General features: G+C 36.6%; 1 protein-coding gene across 3 annotated transcripts; it reads right to left on the reverse strand.

The window, feature by feature from the left end:
• Positions 1–1,569: 1,569 nt before the first annotated feature.
• On the reverse strand, positions 1,570–21,034 carry LOC129891197 (putative transcription elongation factor SPT5 homolog 1). Of its 3 annotated transcripts, none has more exons than XM_055966473.1 (22): positions 20,525–21,033; positions 16,295–16,533; positions 15,795–15,941; positions 15,513–15,674; positions 15,349–15,432; positions 14,984–15,054; positions 14,536–14,896; positions 14,288–14,443; positions 14,103–14,200; positions 13,963–14,011; positions 13,739–13,891; positions 13,504–13,647; positions 13,296–13,392; positions 12,958–13,116; positions 12,666–12,714; positions 12,499–12,593; positions 12,336–12,405; positions 11,549–11,606; positions 4,543–4,660; positions 4,302–4,445; positions 3,601–3,701; positions 1,570–2,015 (listed from the first exon to the last, which is right to left on the reverse strand). In XM_055966473.1, the coding sequence occupies exons 1-22, from the start codon at positions 20,853–20,855 to the stop codon at positions 1,770–1,772; spliced, it is 3,132 nt and encodes a 1,043-aa protein (XP_055822448.1). In that variant the 5' UTR covers positions 20,856–21,033; the 3' UTR covers positions 1,570–1,769. The 3 variants fall into 3 exon arrangements, with proteins under 3 accessions (XP_055822448.1, XP_055822449.1, XP_055822450.1); XM_055966474.1 differs by having other exon boundaries at positions 14,288–14,440; positions 20,525–21,032; XM_055966475.1 differs by lacking the exon at positions 1,570–2,015 and adding an exon at positions 2,083–2,304 and having other exon boundaries at positions 20,525–21,034.
• Between the last annotated feature and the right edge of the window lie 718 nt (positions 21,035–21,752).

Genomic DNA, 21,752 nt, shown 5'->3' on the forward strand with positions numbered 1-21,752 from the left:
TAACGTTACAAAAAAACTTATAAAATTTTATATCACGGTTAACCTTTTCTCATAAGGATTTCAATCTTGCCGGTCTAAAATATGCGTAAGTTGCAAGAGAAATAAACAGAGTGTCGTTTACTAAGTAACCAGAGTGTCACGTGAAGAAGGACAGAAAAGGCGGATTTATTATCCCATATTATTTTCTAAAAAAATATACTGTATCACTTTTCACCTTAATTCTTAAAGTGTAAACGTCAATATTTTCAACAAAAGTTGGTTATGTGAGTTTCAAGATTGCGTATATATCTTTAAGTGTGCCGGCAACCTAACGCATGAAGGAGCCACTAATATCAAAAACAAAAAGTACATACATACATGAAATACTACATGATTTTGGTTTGCTTCCAGAAATGAGCTATTCCTGCAATTGGTTATCAAGGTGAAGTACTACACTTAAGTTCTTAAAGCTTATTTATGTAAATTGTATATAGAATTAGTCAGATCGTCTGAAGCATGAACAATATCGCTTTTGTTCTAAAGGCCTAGCAAGTTTTTTTTTTCCTTTTCAAAAGATGGTTCTTTTCTTTCTTGGTTTGGACCAATGACTTGCTTATTCAATACTGCATACTGTTGTAGTTAGATATTGTTCTGTCAGGACTATCAGCAGCTTAAGTTGTTGAATCTCGTGTAAGTTATGTTGTGGTTGTATTTTCTGCAAGTGGAATGTAGGCTCTTTCGGTTGTGTGTTAAGATTGGCCCAAGAATCCATGAAAAGATTTTCAATATATGTACACACAATTATGAGAATTTTAGGATGTGCTCTATGTAGATTAGGCACGAAATACAACCTTTATAGAGAATTTTCAAAGAATTGTATATCAGATTTTAATTGTTCAAAAAATATTTTCAGAATTTGACAGTGACGACGTCAAATCAGAATAAGATTAAAAAAAGAATTGTAAGTTCAAAGTAGTCGACGAATAAATTAAAGGAATCATTCTACTTATTTATTTATTTTCCAAATTTTTTTTTGAGCACCACCATAAGTTGTTCAATCTAATGAAGAAGAAGAGACAGAGAGAGGCAAACGAACGTAGAAACTACAAAGGGCCCTGTACGCAAGAAAGAGTAATTCAAGAAAGGTTGAGGGTAAAAAAAAAAACAGAGAAATATTTGACCCATATAATATTGGCGCAGTGGACTATTAATACAATGATTAAAATAGATGACATTTTATTTTTAAAAAGTTTAGCTTAAAAGAAAAAATTTCATGTCAATAAAATTAAACGAAAAAACCCATCTAAAATGATTAACTTTGTGAGTAGTAGTTTGAGTGAAAGAAAAATGACTGTTTGAGAAATCAACCCCTAGTACCTGTCAATCAAACAATTTGAAAGGGAAACGAAAATAGCACCTGTTAAGTATCATAAAAATTAGAGACCTTTCCTCAAATAAGTTCAGTGATCATCCTCTATTATTATTTCATATAAAATCATACAACTGCCAGAGTAGCAATAATAAAAACAAATTCTATGGAGGACCACTGGAGGCGTTCAATTAAAACCCAAATAAACAACACATCAGAAAAAGAAACGAAACGATGGCCTCCTGCGTTTCACTGAGATATGAGAAATCCTTTTTAAACATGTTTCTTGAAAAATGCATTTACATAGTTCCTTTCTTACTTAACAGAGCAAAGTAACCTTGAACTCATCATGAAATATAATACAAGTGCAAACTATTGCTATTGCTCACACAACTTGCTCACTAACTAGAATTGCTAGTAACTATGCATGGGCTAACTTGGCCAAAAGTACCATGTCTAATATTTTAACATCAAGGGTATCATCCACCTTTACAATCCCATCAGTGCCATCAACACCAATAAGCTTACCAGTTGCACCACGTTGGGGACCACCCATGATCTTGATTTTATCAGACTTCTTTGGTACAACGATATCAATTTCAGTTGGGTGCGCAATTATAGTGTCACCATTCCCGCTTGATCCTAGACCAACACTACAGGAACCATCCTGCTCCAGAAGCAAATTAAAGAATACTGGTTAATTTTCCGATGAAAACTGAAACTAGTCCTCCTTGAAAACGAGGTGTTAACTACGGTTCACAGCCAGATACAAAAAAACACAAGAACAAACCTCTGATAAAAGCAGCCACCTTTTCAGAAATATGTATAACAAGTGCACAAGCATGTTGGTATGTTATGACGTATAGAGCCATTAGCATAGTTTTATATGCGTTGAACGATATACACACTTTCACTTTATTGGCTTGTATATACATTACAGAAAATGGTAGAAGGTTCTGAAAAAAGTTAAAGAGTGAATAGTTTAATGAATTTAAATGCTTGCAAGTTGTATCGTAGAACTAGAAAGATATCAATCATTTTGAAACGTCCCAGTACGGAGAGAGTGACCCACGAATCAGAACAAATAGGGTAAATATTTTTAGTATAAATTAAAAAAAATACAAAGTTCAAGATCTAATCCAGCAAGATTAGAGAAAAATATTTCATTCTTCTAACCAGAAATTCAAAAGGACGAAAACAAATCCAATATAAATTCATAACTTCGTCATTTTCACTACCATTATTTAGGATACCTTGAATAAATGTTTAATAATCACTTTCAAACTAATATTTATATGTGCATTGCACCAGCTTAGAGCACCATGCTCCCTAAAGTATTATTATTATTATTATTCTATTATTATTTTATATTACTATTGTTGTTACTTGGATTATTTTTTCTTGTCGGTAGTTGTATTTTCTACCGTACTTTTGAAAATGCTTTTTTTAAATCAAGGATCTATCGAAAATAGTCTCTACCTCACACAAGGTAAGGGTGCATACACCTCACTCTCCCTGGACCCCCACTTCTGGGATCAAACTAGTATGTTGTTGTATTTACATGTGCAATATCTTCTCATCAAGTGGTTAAGAGGTTTCAATGCACTCCCCGGAGAGAACACCCTATAAACGTACAATTTCAAAACCAAAAAAAAAAATAAAAAATTAAATGTAATGCTCCCAATATCCCAATTTAGCTGACACTTCGCTTTTCGAGATTCAAAAAAACGTACATCTGGACTGTATCTTTTAGTTTTTTGAAATAAAATTAAATATTTGAAAACTACGTAAAATGTATTACTCCCTCCGTCCCAATTTATGTGGCATCGTTTGACTTGGCATGGTGTTTAAGAAAAAAAGGAAGACTTTTGAAACTTGTGGTTTAAAACAATCCTTAGATATTTGTGTGGTTGTAACTTGTAAATCATTTCATTAAGGGTAAAAGGAGAATTTTAAAGTTAGATTGTTTCTAATTATAGTAAGGTGACATTCTTTTTTGGGCAGACTAAAAAGAAAAGGGTGCCACATAAAATGAGACGGAGGGAGTAGTTACAATAATTAATAAGTCAAGATAATTAGAAGACATGAAAAAATTATGGTCAAAGAAAATTCGTTTGACTCGAGAAATCCGAAAACTATCACATAAATGGGACTGAGGGAGAACTAATATTTATCACATGCGCAACCAGGTCATAGTATTGTGAAGCAAATTCCAACTAAGGGGAAGACAAATTAGTGCAGGATATACATACCGCTAGCACCTCATGGACAACTCCGATGACAGTATCATCATTGGACTTCCGTACATTGACCAAGATATCAGGCAAGAGCCAAGGACCTTCCGTATCCCCACCTGCAATTTCAGAGTTGTCAGCTATTACTGAATGTTGAAAATAGTATTGCCTACGGTTCTTCTAGATTAAATAATAAAATGAATTTGCAATAATGAACAACATTAAAGGTCATTCTCCTCTATGTCTAAATCATCATGGTCTAAAGACGCAACTGTTCAGACTTATTTGCATTCCTCACATTGCGATTTGGACTAACATTAGAGCAATTTCGACATTATAATCAACACAAACCACTGAGAATATGCAAAAACTAAACACATTGAGCTAAATGACAATTTTAGTACTGCAAGGATCTACAAATCAACAAAAATATAGAAGCCACATTACACACTAAAATTGAATTAAAATGCATGTATATGAATAACAAGGCCCACTAATTCATCACTTGGCAAAGTGGAAACAAGAGACCATCTGATCTCAATAAAATGTTTTCTATCACTAGACAAGAGAGTATGGGTAAAATATATAAAATCTGCAGTGATCACAAGTTTATCAGCTCAATAGTGTAAAATGCTTCTCATTTTAACTTATCAGTAAGATTTATTATAAGTGATTTGCCATTCCAAAAGACAAACTATTGTGCTGAACAAGGGACGCACCTCCTATAGGTGACATCATATCCAGCCCACCACTTCCAGGAGTCATTGGCTGCCCGCCAGGAGTACCAGGTATATATGCTGAACTCGGCGTCATTGGTGGTTGTCCACCAGGAGTTGATGGCAAGTAAGGACTTGGAGCATTAGCTGCATGAAACAAAGAAAAATGGCTTTACATTTTCCATTTAAAGGACCTGAAGAAAAAAATGCAGCTTTCACTCCTGTAAATGGGACTTTAGGTTACCATATGCAGAACCATTGTCTCTTGGGGTCCCAGCATCACTGTAATTACCGCTAGGAGTATTAGTCCAACCAGAACCAGGAGTAGGTGCTTCATACGCCCTTGAACGAGGACTAGATGGCTGAAAAATAAACAAAGCATGATAATCTTTCTTTGGAAAGTGAACAAAACAGGATAATCTATATACATTTAAAAGCAAGAAGCCCCTTAATGAAATGTGGTTCACCTTTTTTACTCCTCAAAAAAAATCACATTAGACAGAATTGTCATTCAATTAATTTCCTAATATTTAGAAATTTAAAATCAACTAAAATTTTACTTATTGTTTTTTCCCTCATTTGAACTAGGCAGAATGTCCTAATAAGGAGGATGTAAAATTAGGTCTTGGGCGTAACTCACAACCCAAAAGCTAACTCAAAGGAAGAAGGATTGCCCAAGCCTTATAAGGAGACAACTCATCTCATTAACTACCGTTGTGGGCAGTGTTATCAAAAGCAAAAAAGAGAAAATAAAGCATGGACTTTAATAAAATAAAAAAAGGCGCAAAGGGAGAAAAAATACAAATATATATGTTTAGTCCAAGACTAATAGTTTATAAGCATGAATGACAAAATATATGAACGAAGAAATTGAAAAATAATTTTGATAAAGTGAAATATCATTGTTTAGTGTCTTCTCTTCACAAGAGGTTCATTGGCAAGAAAAGTATGTCTTAGAACCTTGATGACGAATGTCTTAGAAGCTTGATGACAACATTGAAGCACACATTAAGCGAGGCGAAGCGCTCAACACGTTTTGAGCCTTGCTTCAGGGCTTAAATGGGCTTTAAGCGCACCTTTGATAACACTGGATGTGGGACTTTTTCAATCTTCAACACCCCACCTTAAGCCCAGGTCTGCATATCTAATGCGTGGACAAATTTAATTTGGGGGCCCAACATAGGGTGAGAGGGGTCTTGCTTTGATACTATGTAACATAAGGTCTTAGGCCTAACTCATAACCCAAAAGTTGGTTCAAATGGAGGAGGATTACCCAAGCTTTATAAGGAAACCACCCATCTCATTAACCACCGATGTGGGACTTTTTCATTCTTCAACAAGAGGAGAAGACATAGTGTATGGAGCTTGGTCCCGTTGTTGATGTGGGTTATTTGGGGAGAGAAATAGAAAAGCTTTTGAAAGGTTTGAGTCGAGTTTTAGTAAGGTGAGTAGCCTCCGATCACTTATTTTCTTTTGGTGCACCCATAAAGTTTCGTGTTGTATAGAAGAATGGGTGGATTTCATAGAAAACCACATTTCGCAAAATCTTTACCTTTTGATAAATCCCTTGTATATGGTCAGCTCTGCCATGTTTATGAATGAAATACATTTACCTTATCTAAAAAGACAAAGAATGTCCTAATACATGGGACTTCAAAATCAATTAAAATTTTACCATATGAAAATAATCGACTTACTATTATATCCTTGTGGACCTTGAAGAGGCTTTTGGAATTTAATATGTGCAATTAGTGTTTTTCTTATTCTTTTGTGAATAATTCCACATCGATGGCTAAAGGGACGAGTGGTCTCTTTAAATGGTCTTGGCAATCCTCTCCTTAGGAGCTAGCTTTTGGAATTGAGTTAGACCCAAAATTCATTTCTTAACATGGTATCAAAGCAGGACCAAGACAGAGTATGTAGAGTGCAAATTCAGTGATGCGAGGCATGGGTAGGCGTGGAAGTGAGGCTTGATACACGAAATATCCCCAAGAGTGACAGATCCAAGTACCTCGGTTCTATAATTCAGGGGAGTAGGGACATCGACGATGATATCATATATTGTATTGGTGTGGCGTGGATGAAAGGGAGGCTTGCCTCTGGAGTCTTATATGATAAAAAGGTACCACTAAAACTCAAAGGTAAGTTCTACAAAGTGGTCATTAGACCATCATTTTTGTATAGGGCGGAGTATTAGTCATCAAAAACTTCCATGTCCAGAAGATGCATGTGGTAGAGATGAGGATGCTGAAGTGGATGTATGGTCATACTAGAAGTGATAAGATTAGAAATGAGGATATTCGAAATAAGATGGAAGTGGCCTCCAAGGTGGACAAATGAAGGAAGCGAGATTGAGATGATTTGGATATGTGAAGAGGAGATGTGCTGACGTACCAGTGAGGAGGTGCAAGAGGTTGGTTATAGAGGGTAAGAGGAGAGGCAGAGGTAGGTCAAAGAAGTATTGGGGAGAGGTGATAAGACAAGTTATGACCCAGCTTCCGATTACCGAGGACGTGACCTTAGATACGAGGGTGTGGAGGATGTTTATTAGGGTAGACGGTTAGAAAGTAGTGTAGTTATCTTGCTTAGGGTGGTGTGTTTGTTATTGTACTAGTGGTATGATTGTAGTTTTGTTTTTGGTATTTCTCAATGTTTATTATTGTTTACAATAATCCATTCTAGTATGTTGTTTTGCTTCTTTCTGGTAGACTTTGCACTGCTTACATGTTACTTGCTATATTTTCTTCATTGTCCCCTTCTTTGTACCTGGATTTGCCGCTGAGGGACTTTCGAAAACAGTCTCTCTACCTCCATGAGGTAGTAGTAAGGTCTGCGTACATTTCACCCTCTCCGACCCCACTTGTGGAATTTCACTGAGTATATTATTTGTTCTTGTTGTTATCAAAGCAGGACCCATCCTTGTTTCCCAATGTTGGGCCCCTATATTAAAATTGTTCATGCATTAGATGCCCAACCCTGGGTGTAAGGGTGGGGTGACAAGCCCCATATTGATGGTTTAAGTGATGGGTGGTCTCTTCACATGGTATTGACATTCCTTCTCTCATGAGCTAACTTTTCGAGTTGAGTGGCCAAAAATCCATTTCCTAACAGCTCTAAGGTGCATACTCCCCCCGTCCCATTTTAATTGTCGTTTAACAAAAAACAATTGTCCCAAAATAATTATCAACTTGGGAATTCAAAATAAAACCTAGTAATAGTTTCCTACTATACCCTTATTTAGCTTCTAAGGACCTTGAAGAGGCTTTTGGATACTAATAAGTGCAATTAATGTTGTCTGTATTCATAGCCTCTAATGTATGTACTCCCGTCATCCCATTTAACTATTGCTTTAGCAAAAATAATTGTCACAAAATAATTATCGCTTTAGGAATTCAAGACAACAATTAAAAATTGTTTCCAACTAAACCTTAAATTAAAGAACTACTTAATAATGCTCAAGAAACATATAATATATCTAATAAATAGGGATAAGTAACTTGGTAAACTATAGCTTATATTTATTGTTTCTCTTAATAGGCATGAAAAGAGTTAAGAGCAGCAGTTAAAAAGGGGACATAAGGAGCAAGTATTAGCCTCTCTTTTTCTCGATTATTTGGGCAACAATGCATGTTCTTTATCAGTAAACTTTTTCGGTATAAAATTCTAAAAGTTTGAACTAATATGGAAATAATGATTTAAATTAAGCTATAACCATATAAAGAGAAAGATAGCCAATTCGTTATTATGTAAAATTATAACTACAATTAATATATTAAACTTCAAATAATCTAATATACTTGGAACTTTGAAATAACTATAAATATGCCATTTTGTTGTCCTATAATTTTTAAAAAATTAACCTTAGCCGTATGATCTCTTGAAATGTCAAAGTAGTCTACTGGCAAAGTCCATTCGAAATGAAATTTTTAATTCAGTCTTGGATGATCATGAACCAATAAGAATCTAGACAAATTCTTTACATAAAGAGGTCCACTTAGCTTACCTATAATTTTGATGAACGGATCAACAAATAAGAATCCTATGTACTTAAGTTAGAAAGAACCATATTCAGAACATGCATATAAATATGAAATGAAAAAATATTAAGAATAGGACTCGACCCTAGAAAAGAAAAAGAAAGAAAAAGAAAAAAAAGGAACATGTTTTTTTAAAAAATGTCTCTTTTGTTACAAAGGTAGCTTAACTTCATTTCTTACATTAAATATTTTTTAAGAAACTTGATAAATAAAAATCATATTTTACTCGGGAAAATTGAACAATGGTTCTACTCCTTACAAGATAAATTCATACTTCATCTAATACCAACTGAAAAAATACAATTAATGTTAAAATCTTCATTATTTCCTTATTTTTGGTACTTGATTTTTTAATTAATAAAAAATTATCTTTTTTTTTATAAAATGACATTATGCATGTCGTAAATACTTCTCTTGTTTAACTAGATATACTTGTTCAGAGAACAACAAAAACAGCATACCCAGTGTAGTCCCACAAAGTGTGGTCTGGAGAGGAAAAAGTGTATGCAAACCTTACCCTACCATTGAGATAGATGTATATTGACAAAATATACTATGACGGGGGGTTATTGACAAACTTGTGAGTTTGAAAGTACAATGTTCTTTGGTTTATGCTTATCAAAAAATACTCCTAGGCACGATCTTTGAGGCTCTTCACTTTCCTACTTCAGGATTGTAGAACAACCTTCTCCGGCACTTTCACCAGCCATCAGGTTGCTTGGTAGCTCAGATTTCATCCACTGTATTTTCTGTTGAAATCTTCGTCCTTTTCTTCTCTCTCTGTTCTTTATTTTCTATATCTCTTTCCAGAGTTGGTGAAATGGAAGTTAACACAATATACGTTGTTAAGGCTTTCAAGTCGTATAATATCAACAAAAGTATAGCAAGAGCAGAGGAATGGTTTGAATGGACTCAACGAGGACGGAACTTGATTCAGAAGAACTTTTTCAGCAGGAAGACGATGCTCTAGCTATGTGCATCTCTAAAGGAGGCATTCGAAAGTAAACGGTAACTTTGTGAAAAGAGGGAAGTTTTATGATCACTCTTCAGAGTTCTTCTGTGTCAGAAACTTGAACAAGCATGGATGTCACATAACTCTCATCCGCATTCAAGGAAGGAGGAGATCGGTAATCAATGGCATTTAAGACAGGGTGGTTGGATATATTGCAATGTAAGGTTGAGAAGTTCATTAACTGCAGACCTCACAAAACAGACATTAATGTCTTTGAAAATACGGAGGGTTTTCTTTATTCAGAAAGAGTCGGAAGATCTAAATGGTCATGTAAGAGAAATGAACTCCGCCACAGTCCAAGAAGAAAAAGGAATCATCCATCTCGATGGTGGTACAAATGCAACTCAAAAAGAGGAGCTTAGTGCGCTCTCTCGGAAGACATTTCCGACATCCTTACTTTGTCGGAAATATGAAGATGGGTAATCAACACCCGAAAGCAGTCATATGGAACCAATATTCATGAAATGTGCCAAAATCGATTCATGTTCGAGTTCTCTTCTAAGATGGAAGCAGAGCATGTCATGAGAGGTGATTAGCACCGGAAGAAACACACACTCAACCTGCAATGGTGGTCACTAACAGTGAGATCTGTTCCAAGACATGAAGAGGTGAATCAAGTTTGGATCAGATTGATAGGTCTTTCCCTTCAGTAATGGTCCAAAAGGTTTTCAAGGAGATCGGAGAACTCTATGGTGGTTGGATTCAAACTGAAGAAGAGATTGAGTGGGGAAATCAATTGAAATGGGCAATACTAATGGTTAGGGGTGAGGTGGAAAGTGAAGGTATCGTCTCTGAGATTCAAATTTGGTGTGAAGCTCTAATGAGAACCAGTATCGAAGCTGCCAAAAGAGAGAGAACAACGGACCAGCGGGCAGAGGCGGATCCAGGATTTTGAATTTCTAGGTGCCATGGTGCATTGAACAGTAACCCATGGCAAAAAGTTCAGCGTAGAGCAAGATAATACTTAATATTTATTAGCAAATTTGCATACAAAATTTAGACTTGTTTTGTTGGTTTAGATAAGATTTTACTTACGAGAGGTCTAGAGTTCTAATCTACTTATTCACAATTCTTTTTACAATAAATTCACTACCAATATCTTGCATGATAAAAAACATTTTAAGTAAATACACCCCACGGCAGGGCTTGAACTTGTATTCCTATGGTAGTAAACCTAAACTTTAACCACTAGCACCACAAGGCTCATTATTTATAAGGGTGTCACGTTTAATATTTATATTTTTCTTATAAATATATCAAGTATACATGTATATACAGATTTTCAATCGAGACCAGAGGGTGGCGTGGCACCCCCTCCAATCAATGTAGATCTGCCCCTGCCATCGGGTAATAGAAGGCACAAATAGTACAGGGTAACATTTCAAGGTGATATAGGTATGATGGGGCACGTGAGGTGTTCAAAAGAGGTGGAAGCCTTCCCTAGGTTGGAATATCCATGTGACTTGCCACGGGGGAACATTATTCAGCCAAAAGCCCTCTTATTCAATAAAAAGGCTGCCACTAAAAAGAAAATGGGTCCAGATCTGCTGACACAAGTCAGCATTATATCATGGAATGTTAGAAGGTTGAATCAACAATCGAAAAGGATGCTAACAAAAAAATATTCACATATGGAAGGCCGATGTTTAATGTTTTTAGGAATCAAAAAATGAAGGAGATATTAGTGCCATTATCAAAGAATTAAGGCCTAATAGATGGGGGAAAATATGTACAATCGGAGGCTAGTGGAACTAGAAAGGGGCATTGTAACTTTATGGGATAGCTGCACTTTCGGGAGATATTTTAATATCAATTATAGTCCCACAGTGGGGTCTGGGGAGGGTACGATACGCAGACCTTACCCTACCTCTCTATCCTCAGAGATAGAGAGGTGGTTTCCAATAGACCTTCGGCTCAAGGAAAAACAATCCAAAGTAGTCCAGAAAATAAGCAATGGAAGTGAAAGCATAACAAAGCAAAATACTACGATAACTTTAGTACAAGAAACTACACGAGCAGTACTATGACTACTAGTATGGATGGATAGCAAGATACCGTGACCTAATTTATGTCCTCCACAACCTCCTATCTAAAGTCATTTCCACAACCTACAATTTACACGTGCAACGCACAAACACTAAAACTAGTCACATTAAAGAGAAGTACAGTTTATATAGATATAAAGTAGAAAGCATGAAAACCTGATATTGCGGACTTGACCCCCAGGAAGCAGGGTTTCCATCTTCCCAATTATTATCCCTGGCAGTGGGCCATTGCAACCATTTAATATAGAGAGAATGGAATTGCAACTCACTAAAACTATGGCAGTAAAATCAACAAACTAAAATAAGTGAGTGCTGATTTTTGGTCTTCATGTGTGTTCGTGATTACACTTTAAGGGGTCATTTGGTAGAGTGTATTAGCAAAAATAATGCATGCATTAATTTGGTGTATTAGTAGTACCTTGTTTGGTACGCTTTTTCACATTAGTTATACACTCTATTGTGTATTAAAGTGTGTATTACTAAATCCATGGATTTCTAGGTATTAGTAATGCAATGGGATTTATTGCGTGCATTAGCATGGTTAAAGACCTAATTGCCCCTCAAAACCTTTTTTTACATCTTTTCAATTATATTTGCAATCTTGTAAATATATATATATATATTTAAATTATGCAATGCATAATACACCAAACCAAACAATGCATAAGAAATATCTCTTCATAATTAATACAAGCATAACTAATACAAACATCACTAATGCTAGTATTACTAATACACTCTATTTAGCATTATTCTTATACACCCCACCAAACAACCCCTAAGTGGCATGCATTTGCTAGATACAGTAAGTGCTGATATTTGGTTTACATGTGTGTTCGTGATTAGTTTCAGGTCAAATAAGAACTAGGCAGATTACATGGCCTTCATTCTATTTTCAAAACCTTAAGCCATTGGGCTTATTTTTGCCAGTGAAACGACATACCTAGTTGGACTCATTGGATTCCATGCTCTGTCACGCATTGGCGTCCTCATGCCATCATGTATAGGTGTTGCTATAGAGGAAAATAACAAGAAGAGTTTAAAGTCAAACAGCTGGGGGGAAAGAATGAAAAACACTATTGGAACAGTGCAGCAGAATAATGGACCTCCAGGATCTCTCATTGGTGTCATAAATGGGTGCAGTGGAGTCCTTGAAGGATGTGATGGCGTTTCACTTCCCAAACCATATCTAGATGGTTCCCTGCAAACAGAAAAAATTGTTAGACCATGAACACTAAAAACAACCCAAATTTTAGAATGGAAATATACTTACCTGAATGGCGTTGATACGTTAACATTATCGGAGATATGGTTGCGATCAACTGCAGGAAACATTGCAGTCAGCAATGAATGAAAGCACTCAAAAGTTGAATAAACAAAAACTTCAAAAAGAATAGCCCGCCCTAAATTTAGATGACTGTCCAAAAGGTGGATTCAACAAAGCCTCCATCCACAAAATTTTCAAAAGAGGACCCTTAGCTTAACAAGTCACCACCACCCCCCCCAAAAAAAAAAAAAAACTTAGAAAAAATGAGGGCCATTCTCGACATTGAAGAAACACTTGCCTGTAACAACTTTCATCTGGGCTTCAAGTTCAACTCGGACTGAAGTTCCTTTGATATCAACAACACGCCCTTTACAACCTTTGAATGGTCCAAGGCGAATTTTCACATCAGCGCCAACTAAAGCATCGTGCCCTCTTCCACCTCTATGTCTGCCTCCATCTAGAGCACACCAAGCATAAAAGTTGAGACTAATAATTAAATGAAGAACCACAAAATAAAGATAGAAATTGTAATAAATAGCATTTAATAATAAACATTGGATGATCAGGCTCCACACGTGAACAAAATTTTAAAAAATAACTTACAACATCCAGATATCACCATTATCAGAAACTTACAACTCATAGGTGGGCCACCTCTAGATGATCTCATTGGAGATTGAGGGGCACGTGGTGGAGCTCTCATATGCGCAAATCTTGATGACAACGAGTTACCCTAGAGGAGTTCCATTGTAAGAAAATATTTGCCAGCAAGACAATTGTTAAGATAGAATTGCAATAGCAAGAGTGAACACAAACTTCCAGAAGCAAGAAATACTAGACATACATTTCTATCACCATTTGCCCGTGAGCCACCAACCAACACACAAGATTGGGTTTTGGCACAAATAAAACCAGCATGCTCAAGGTGATGACGATCATAGATAAAAACAACTCCTCTGAAGATGTGTTCTACAGGACCTTGTTTTCCCTGTAAGTATCAAGAATAGTTATAAAAACAACATACAAAATGTATGAACAATGTCAGTCACAAGAAAGTTCTTAGAAAAGCCAATACTCACTTTACAAGGACCCTCAAGAACTTTTACCACGTCTTTCACCGCTAAGTGGTTCTTATACCGATCGTGGGCATTCCCTTTCTTTTCAACTTTCGCTTTAATCTCTCTAAGTCTAACAAGTGCTACTTCAGGTCTATCAGGCACACCCTTAAGAACCTACATAACATCACTCAGATGTGAGCAACACAATTAGCAGAATAATTTCAACCTCAAATTACAGTACTCACCTGGAAGGCTTCGCTGTCTACACGAATAATCACACCGAAGCTCTTATTGCTGCAGAAGGGTAATCAATTAAGAAATTTAGTTCAAAAAGGACTACACTGTTTCATGTCCCCTTTACTCTCATAAGAAGCTAAATGCTTACTCTAGTATTACAAGATCATGGAGCTCATATTCCCCAATACGAGTTAGACCAGATGTTACTTCTGAACTCTCAACAACATTATCGGCAAATACACGGAGCTGCAGTATCAAAAAAAAAAGTCGCATCACCATTGGTCTGAAGACTTCAGATCAGAGACCTCAAATTACCATGTATGCTCAACTTACAAGCTCCTTAGTTGTATCTGATACCAGGTTAACCACATGTCCCTGAACAGAGACAACCATACCGGTTGCCCCTTCAGATGAACCAGATACTACTTTCACGTGGTTTCCAAGATCAAAGTACTTGCATAGCTCCTTGTCACTAAAAGCCAAAGTCTGCTGCCAAAGTAGGTTAATAAAAATGACAGTACTCACTCCTTCTGCGAAACTTGATTCATGAAAAATACGAATTTAAAGAAGGGGAATATTACCAAAGGAAGGTCTTTCTGATTTGGTCTGATATGAACAGTATCTTCTTCGACTTTCTCAACATGGCCTTTCAAATTCCTGAGATCCCCCTTCACGACAATAACGCGGTCACCCTTCATAAAATGACCCTTTTTCCTATTTGCAAACAAAGTAGATAGACTAGCCATATCGCCATCCCCACCCTCACCAGTTTGGCGGAATTTCTCAAGTTCATCAAAAGTTGGCTGTATGTTCAGGGTGCTGATTGATTTCATTGACACTGTCTTATACAAGAAACCATCTTTGAACATCATACCTCCAATATTCTCAAAATAGTCACCTGACATCGGGTCTCGCCTACGTTCCACACGTAGGTTCATCTCTCTGCAATTAATGAGAAACAGATTTAACAATTTAATATAGATCATTATTGTGCTCTTATTGCAGCTAGAGACACCAAGGAACAATTACCTTGCTTCATCAATATTCATAAAGCGTGGCGGAGGAATAAATGCCTTTTTCTTTGGAGCTTCCCTTCCTTCCTACATAAGCAGTACAACATGCAAGAAGGAACGTCAATTGTTTCTTTCAACAAGAACATTTGTTTTGGATAGGTGAGCACAATTTTAATAATTGCCAAAAAACAGCTTTATATAATGCTGCGAACCTACAAAGATGTATAAGTCAGCCAGGTCTCAACAATCCCTTTCATGAGATAAGGAATTCAAAAAGTTCTTACAACATTAACATTTAATGCTCATGTATTTCAAGAATACAGAACCTATCAACTAACGACTATAAGAGTCAAAATACAATGACCAACAAAATAAACATACCAACTTGTTTGCAAGAGCCTGTAAATCAATCCTTGGAATTAATTTCACCACGACTTTCTGTCTCACATTATCTACATCCATAACCTACATAGCAGAAAGATTGAATATCAGAAGAGAACATCAAATTTACTCATTGCAACATAAAATGCAGAATACTTGACAACCTTTGCAAGGTCTCCCTTGTAAGTTCCCATCTTCATTCTGACCCAAGTATCCCTGGCAAGATCAACCGCTTTGCTTTCAACTGAAAGGACATCAGTCATCTCTTTTATGGGGACCAGCATTATTTTAGCGGAGGCATATATATTGCGCATACCCTTGCATGCCTGTAGCAAGGCGGGATACAAATAATCGGGTTATTGGATAATTACACCATAGACACATTATTTTAACGAGTCACATAAATATAAGCCAAAACAGCGCATACTGTATCATCTATGACATACCTCCCTCACGTGGGCTTCTTTGTCCGCTTCTATGTATATATAGTTCTTAAGATGATCAAGGGCTACAACTGATCGAATTTGCAATTCAGGTCCTCTATCAATTGCCTTTTGCATTAGGCAAACCACAACCTCTCTCTCACGTCCAATCTACAAAACATGATGTAGCAACAAATTACAAGACAAAATGTGAAGGTTATAAAAAAAATTACAAAGAAATATAAAAATGCCTAAGCACACAAGGGAGTGGTCCAGCCCAATGATCAATGAAGTGGGAGAAGAACCACGAGGTCTTGGATTAAATCCTAGCAGAGCCTAAAAAACACTAGGTGATTTCTTTCAATCTACCTAAGTCTTTGTGGGCAGAGTTACTCGGTACCCATGTTAGTGGAAGTAGCAGGAAACCGATGGACCAGTCGAGGTTGCATAAGATGTCACGGACACCACTGTAATTTAAAAAATAATAAAATTCTGAACTTCATGGCAGAACGCCAACACCATACCGCACATTTCACCATCCAGAGCTTTGGATCCCTGACAGATGGCAAGAGAGCTTGCTGCTCAACATCTGTTGCTTCCTCATCATACTCTACATGAGGTGACCTCGCATATCTTTGCTTAATGCTTCTCGTAAGCTCCTCAAGGTCTTCTTCTTGGTCCTCATGCGGCAACAGTCGGTGACGATATTCACGTCTGGCACCATCGTCGTCAGGTATATCTGCTCCACTATCTACTATGAAATCTGCAAATGAAAATCTAACAATCAATACCCACAGATAAAGACAATGCAGGGAAAAAATACCACAGAAAAAGCTCAAAGTTATTATTCCGTTTATAAACTAAGTTCCCCTTAAATTTATTCTAGACAGAGACAAACTCAGGTCACAACGGCTTCAAACTCATAGACTGGACAAGAAATTCCATCAAATACAAAGTAGACTGCAAATAAACTGTACATAGCATCTCGAACTAAAGATTTCCCCAAGGCTAATGTCACAGCTACAACAGTTAACCCAGAAAGTATATGTTTCAATAGTTGAATAATATCCTTTTTTGGGTGAAGTAGAAATGTTTCATTAAAAACCATCAAGAAGATGTTGCAAGAAAGAAAGAGAGTGTGTTTGCTCATGAAAGCAAAAACTAGTCTAGTCTAGTACCAAGGAAGAAAAACACTCCAAAAATAGCACAACTAGTTACAGGAACCTGATTGAGCCAGCTAAATAAGTTACGCACTTTGCTTTTAAAGCATAATTTGGAGCTGAGAACCCATCAAATTATCAATGAACCATCTTCTCCATCTTCACGAAGAAAACAGAATAGATAGTAGGTCTAACCATCTCCGCCTTCTTCTTCCTCCTCATCCTCATCACTATCAACAGCAGCTTCTAGGTCAAAGAATTCCGAACCAGTCCTCCGCTTAGGGCGTCTTCTCCCACCTCCGCCTCCACCTCCACCGCCATAATCTTCATCATCGTCGTCTTCGTCCTCATCATCTTCCTCCGCCGCATCATCAATAAAATCTGATCTACGCCGTTTGCATCCAGACTTCCCTCTATGGTCATCTTCCTCATCCTCCTCTTCATACATGTCTTCTTCTTTCTCCTCAGGTTCATCATCGTCATCGTAGTCCCAGTTGCATGGCACATATTGCTTCGAATTGGAAGAATTTTGTTGAGTTATAGGGAGATTTTTTGATTGAAATGGGAGGGATTCACTGGATTGTATAGGGTGATGGAAGTTGGAACCCTAGGTGAGGGAGGAGAAGATTTGGTAAGTGTAAAGGGAAAATAATGGAGAAAATACTAAAATAGTCCCTTTAGTTCATAGTTAAACTCAAAATAGTCCTTTAAATATATATATTGGAGCATTAATGATCCTTCTTATTTTCTTCTTCTTCCTTTTTTAAGTAACTAACTTAATTTTATCATCAAAAAAAAATGGGAATCAAAGAACAAAAAGAACAATGTTGGACAACCCCAACAAAGATTCACAAATTACATCAAGTAGATAATACGTGCAGTTAGTTTTGATCTCAAGCAAAAAAGTTAGCAGCTCTTCGTGAGATAGCTTGAATGATGACTCTTAAGAGTGTATGAGGGTTTTTTTTTGTTTGAAGATTATGATATTCCTCTCATGCCATATTGAATACCAACAATATGCTAGGGACAAGCTGTACAAGATTGCATGTGATGATTTGCTTTTCGCATAACCAAATTTTCAACTTAATTCATCTTTCCAATCCATTGAACATCGCTAAATGTCCATTCATAGTAGCAGCTTGTCCCATATTGCATCAAAGTATGAGCATTTAAAGAATAGATGGTTCATGATCTCGTCCAAGTTGGTACATAACATAGAGAAAGTATCACTAATAGTTTTTCATCTGACTAATTTGTCTCTGGTCAGCAGTCTCCTCCAAATAGCTAGATGTGGGGAGTTCAAAAAGAAACTGATTTTGACCCATCTTGTATATGTTTACACCATGAAGATGCTTCCAAGTACTCGTCGACCATCGGCAGATCTTCGACAAGATGACACAAGGAATTTCCTCCGGTAAACTGTCAACTACACTTCTAGCCAGAAGTTCATTCTGGGTTCTCCCTGACTCATAGAAATCACCAGCAAATTTCCTTGTCTATGGTTCTAGCAGCACATCATTTCTCTTATGGACAATTTAATATTTTTGACTGTATCAGCATACAGTATTCCATTCACTGTATTTCGCTGCATTAATGTCACTGTTCTTTTCGTCTTGGCGTTAATGAAATTCATTATTTTGAGAGCAATGTCCAACCACCCTCAGTTGAAAGACCATTCAAGAATGATGATTACTGCTTTCCTTTTCCCTTGCATATTAATAATGCTAATGTAACGGCAAAATTTGTTGAAGTTTCTAGAGCAAAAAAATTCTAAGACATGATCATGAATTTCCCATCTTTTAACTGAATTTCCTTTGGTCTTCGACGCTTCTCTGAGGACATGACCTACTCCATCGTTTTCTGGCTGAAACTCGCTCTTATATATCATGTTACGCCTACTTTCCAGCCAATTGTACCAAGTCTTAGCTTTTGAGACCGTCCTAGTGATATCGTACGATTTAAATCCTACTGCGAAATATATGACATCTTCACCCATACTTCAGGAGAAAGAAAAAGGATGCTAGAAAGGAAAGAAGGGGGAATCAGTAGGTTGATTCCGATGATCAAATACTACCGAAAGAGGTCTCTATAGGTCCAGAAGGGACCTTGGAGGTGGATCTCGAGAAGAGGGCCTGGGAGCATACAAGGAAAGCTTTTGAGAACACCTTATGATTCTCTTAATTTTTGTGAATCCACTACTCCTTGCCAACTAAATTCAATTTTTTCTTGTGCCCTCAGAAGCAATCCCAGGTAACTAGTAGGAAGAAACTTTGTTTAGCATCCTAAAATTTCAACAACATTCTGCAAATCTTGAGTTGTATTCAATGGAATTATTCTGCTCTTGGTCCAGTTCAAGCACACATAGAATCAGCCTCAAATATCTTAATTGGTTCACAAATTGGTGAATCAGAAGTGAACTAATTAAGATATTTGAGGCTGATTCTATGTGTGCTTAAACTGGACCAAGAGCAGAATAATTCCATTGAACACAACTCAAGATTTGCAGAATGTTGTTGCAAATTTAGGATGCTAAACAAAGTTTCTTCCTACTAGTTACCTGGATTGCTTATGGGGGCACAAGCAAAATCTGAATTTATTTGGCAAGGAGTAGTGGATAGATGTGAAATAAAATTGGCTAATTGGGAAAAATAATATATTTCCTTAGGGGAAGATTAAGATTAATGAACAGTGTACTGGATGCAATCCCCACATATACAATGTCCTTATTTCTCATGTCATCCAAAGTAGGAAATATTAATCTTGCATTGCCATTGCAACAAAGGAGCAAGGGAAGTTGCAGTGAAAACTTAAGGATATAAAACAGAAACCTTTAAAAGAAATGTCTTCGGACATTCAGTGGAAAGCTAACACCTTGTGAAGGAGAGCAATTGCAAAGAAATTCGAGTCTTTTGAATGTATGGTGCACCAAATGAGGTCCCTCTCCGCAAGGAATTAGTATTTGGAGGAACATATGCTCCTTATGGCCTGTTTTCTAACAGCATATTGACTTCAAGATTGGTATTGGAAGGAAGATTTATTTTTTGCAAGATAAATGGTTGGGATATCTACCCCTTAGAGAATAATATTAATGTTGGTACTTGACAAAGAATTCAAGTAACAGAATGTTTGGCAGGCAACAGTTGGAATACAAAATGCAGACGAAACATAAATGATCGGAGCTGAATCAGGTTGCTGAATGCTTCAGCATACTACCTTCATCTGTAAGCCTAACCACTCATGAAGATCATTTGATAAGAAGAGGCCACAACAAAGGGATGTATACTGTCAATACATGTTTCAACATAAATTTAACATCAACCAACTTCAATTTAAAAAAAAAAAAAGTTCAGCTTCAAACATATGTTCAAATTGACCCTAAAGATCTGACAGACCGTGTTAATGAAAAATAAAACTCTCCACCTATTCCCGATCCTCCTTCATCTGCTCATCCCCAATTTCAATTTTAAAAAAAAATAAATATATTTTCAATACATTTTTGTGAAATTCTTCATTCTTTGATGCAGTCAAGTAAACAAATTAAGCTATAAATCAAATTAACAACCAAAAGAAAACAGAATAGATAGTAAGTCTAACCATCTTCTCCTTCTTCTTCCTCCTCATCCTCATCACTATCAACAGCAGCTTCTAGGTCAAAGAATTCCGAACCAGTCCTCCGTTTAGGGCGTCTTCTCCCACCTCCGCCTCCGCCTCCACCTCCACCGCCATAATCTTCATCATCGTCGTCTTCGTCCTCATCATCATCTTCCTCCGCCGCATCATCTATAAAATCTGATCTACGCCGTTTTCGTCCAGACTTCCCTCTATCGTCATCTTCCTCCTCCTCGTCTACATCCTCCTCTTCATACACGTCCTCTTCTTCCTCCTCTGGTTCATCATCGTCGTCGTAGTCCCGGTTGCGCGGCATATCGGAAGTGCTTCGAATTTGGAGAGTTTTGTTGAGTTATAGGGAGATTTTTCGAAATTCTGTGTATGTCCCAAGTGTTGAAATGGGAGGGGTTCAGTGGATTGTATAGGGTAATGGAAGTTGGAACCCTAAGTGAGGAAGGAGAAGATTTGATAAAAGGAAAAATAATGGAGAAAATACTAAAATAGTCCCTTTAGTTCATAGTTAAACTCAAAATAGTCCTTTAAATATATATATTGGAGCATTAATGATCCTTCTTATTTTCTTCTTCTTTTTTAAGTAACCAACTTAATTTTATTATCAAAATAGAAATCGAAGAGCAAAAAGAACAATGTTGGAAAACCCCAACAAAGATTCACAAATTACATCAGGTAGATAATACGTGCAGTCAGTTTGATCTCAAGCTGTTATATTTGATAAAAATTATCAAAATACCCTTAGATGAAAAAACGCTCGTACAACGTATTATTCTTAACTTTTTCGGGCAATTTAAGGTCGGAATATCGATCAGGGGGAAATCATGGGGGAAAGTGGTCTCGATAGAATTTTAGGCCAACCGAATCAAAAAATAATTTCTTTGGGCAAAATTTGCAATTCATAAAACTCATTCGTTAAATGCGATTTACATTTTTCTTTATAAAACGCATTCGTGGAATGCGATTTATGTGTATTTTTTGTATGTTTTTCAATTTTAGTGAGGGATCTTTCGGTCTTTTTTCACCCTTCTTATACTCAACCTACGACTGATATATGTCATTTTCGACCTTAAAAGAGTTTCTAAACATACCTAAGTCACTTTTACGCTTTCAAGCAAAAGAAACTAGGGTTAATTAAGGAGAGGAGAAAGGGCTAGGATTCAAGGATTTTAAGCCAGAATCTTGTAAGTTTTATTGTTTG

Source organism: Solanum dulcamara, chromosome 6 (genome assembly GCF_947179165.1).
Source record: "Solanum dulcamara chromosome 6, daSolDulc1.2, whole genome shotgun sequence".
NCBI classification, from domain to species: domain Eukaryota; kingdom Viridiplantae; phylum Streptophyta; class Magnoliopsida; order Solanales; family Solanaceae; genus Solanum; species Solanum dulcamara.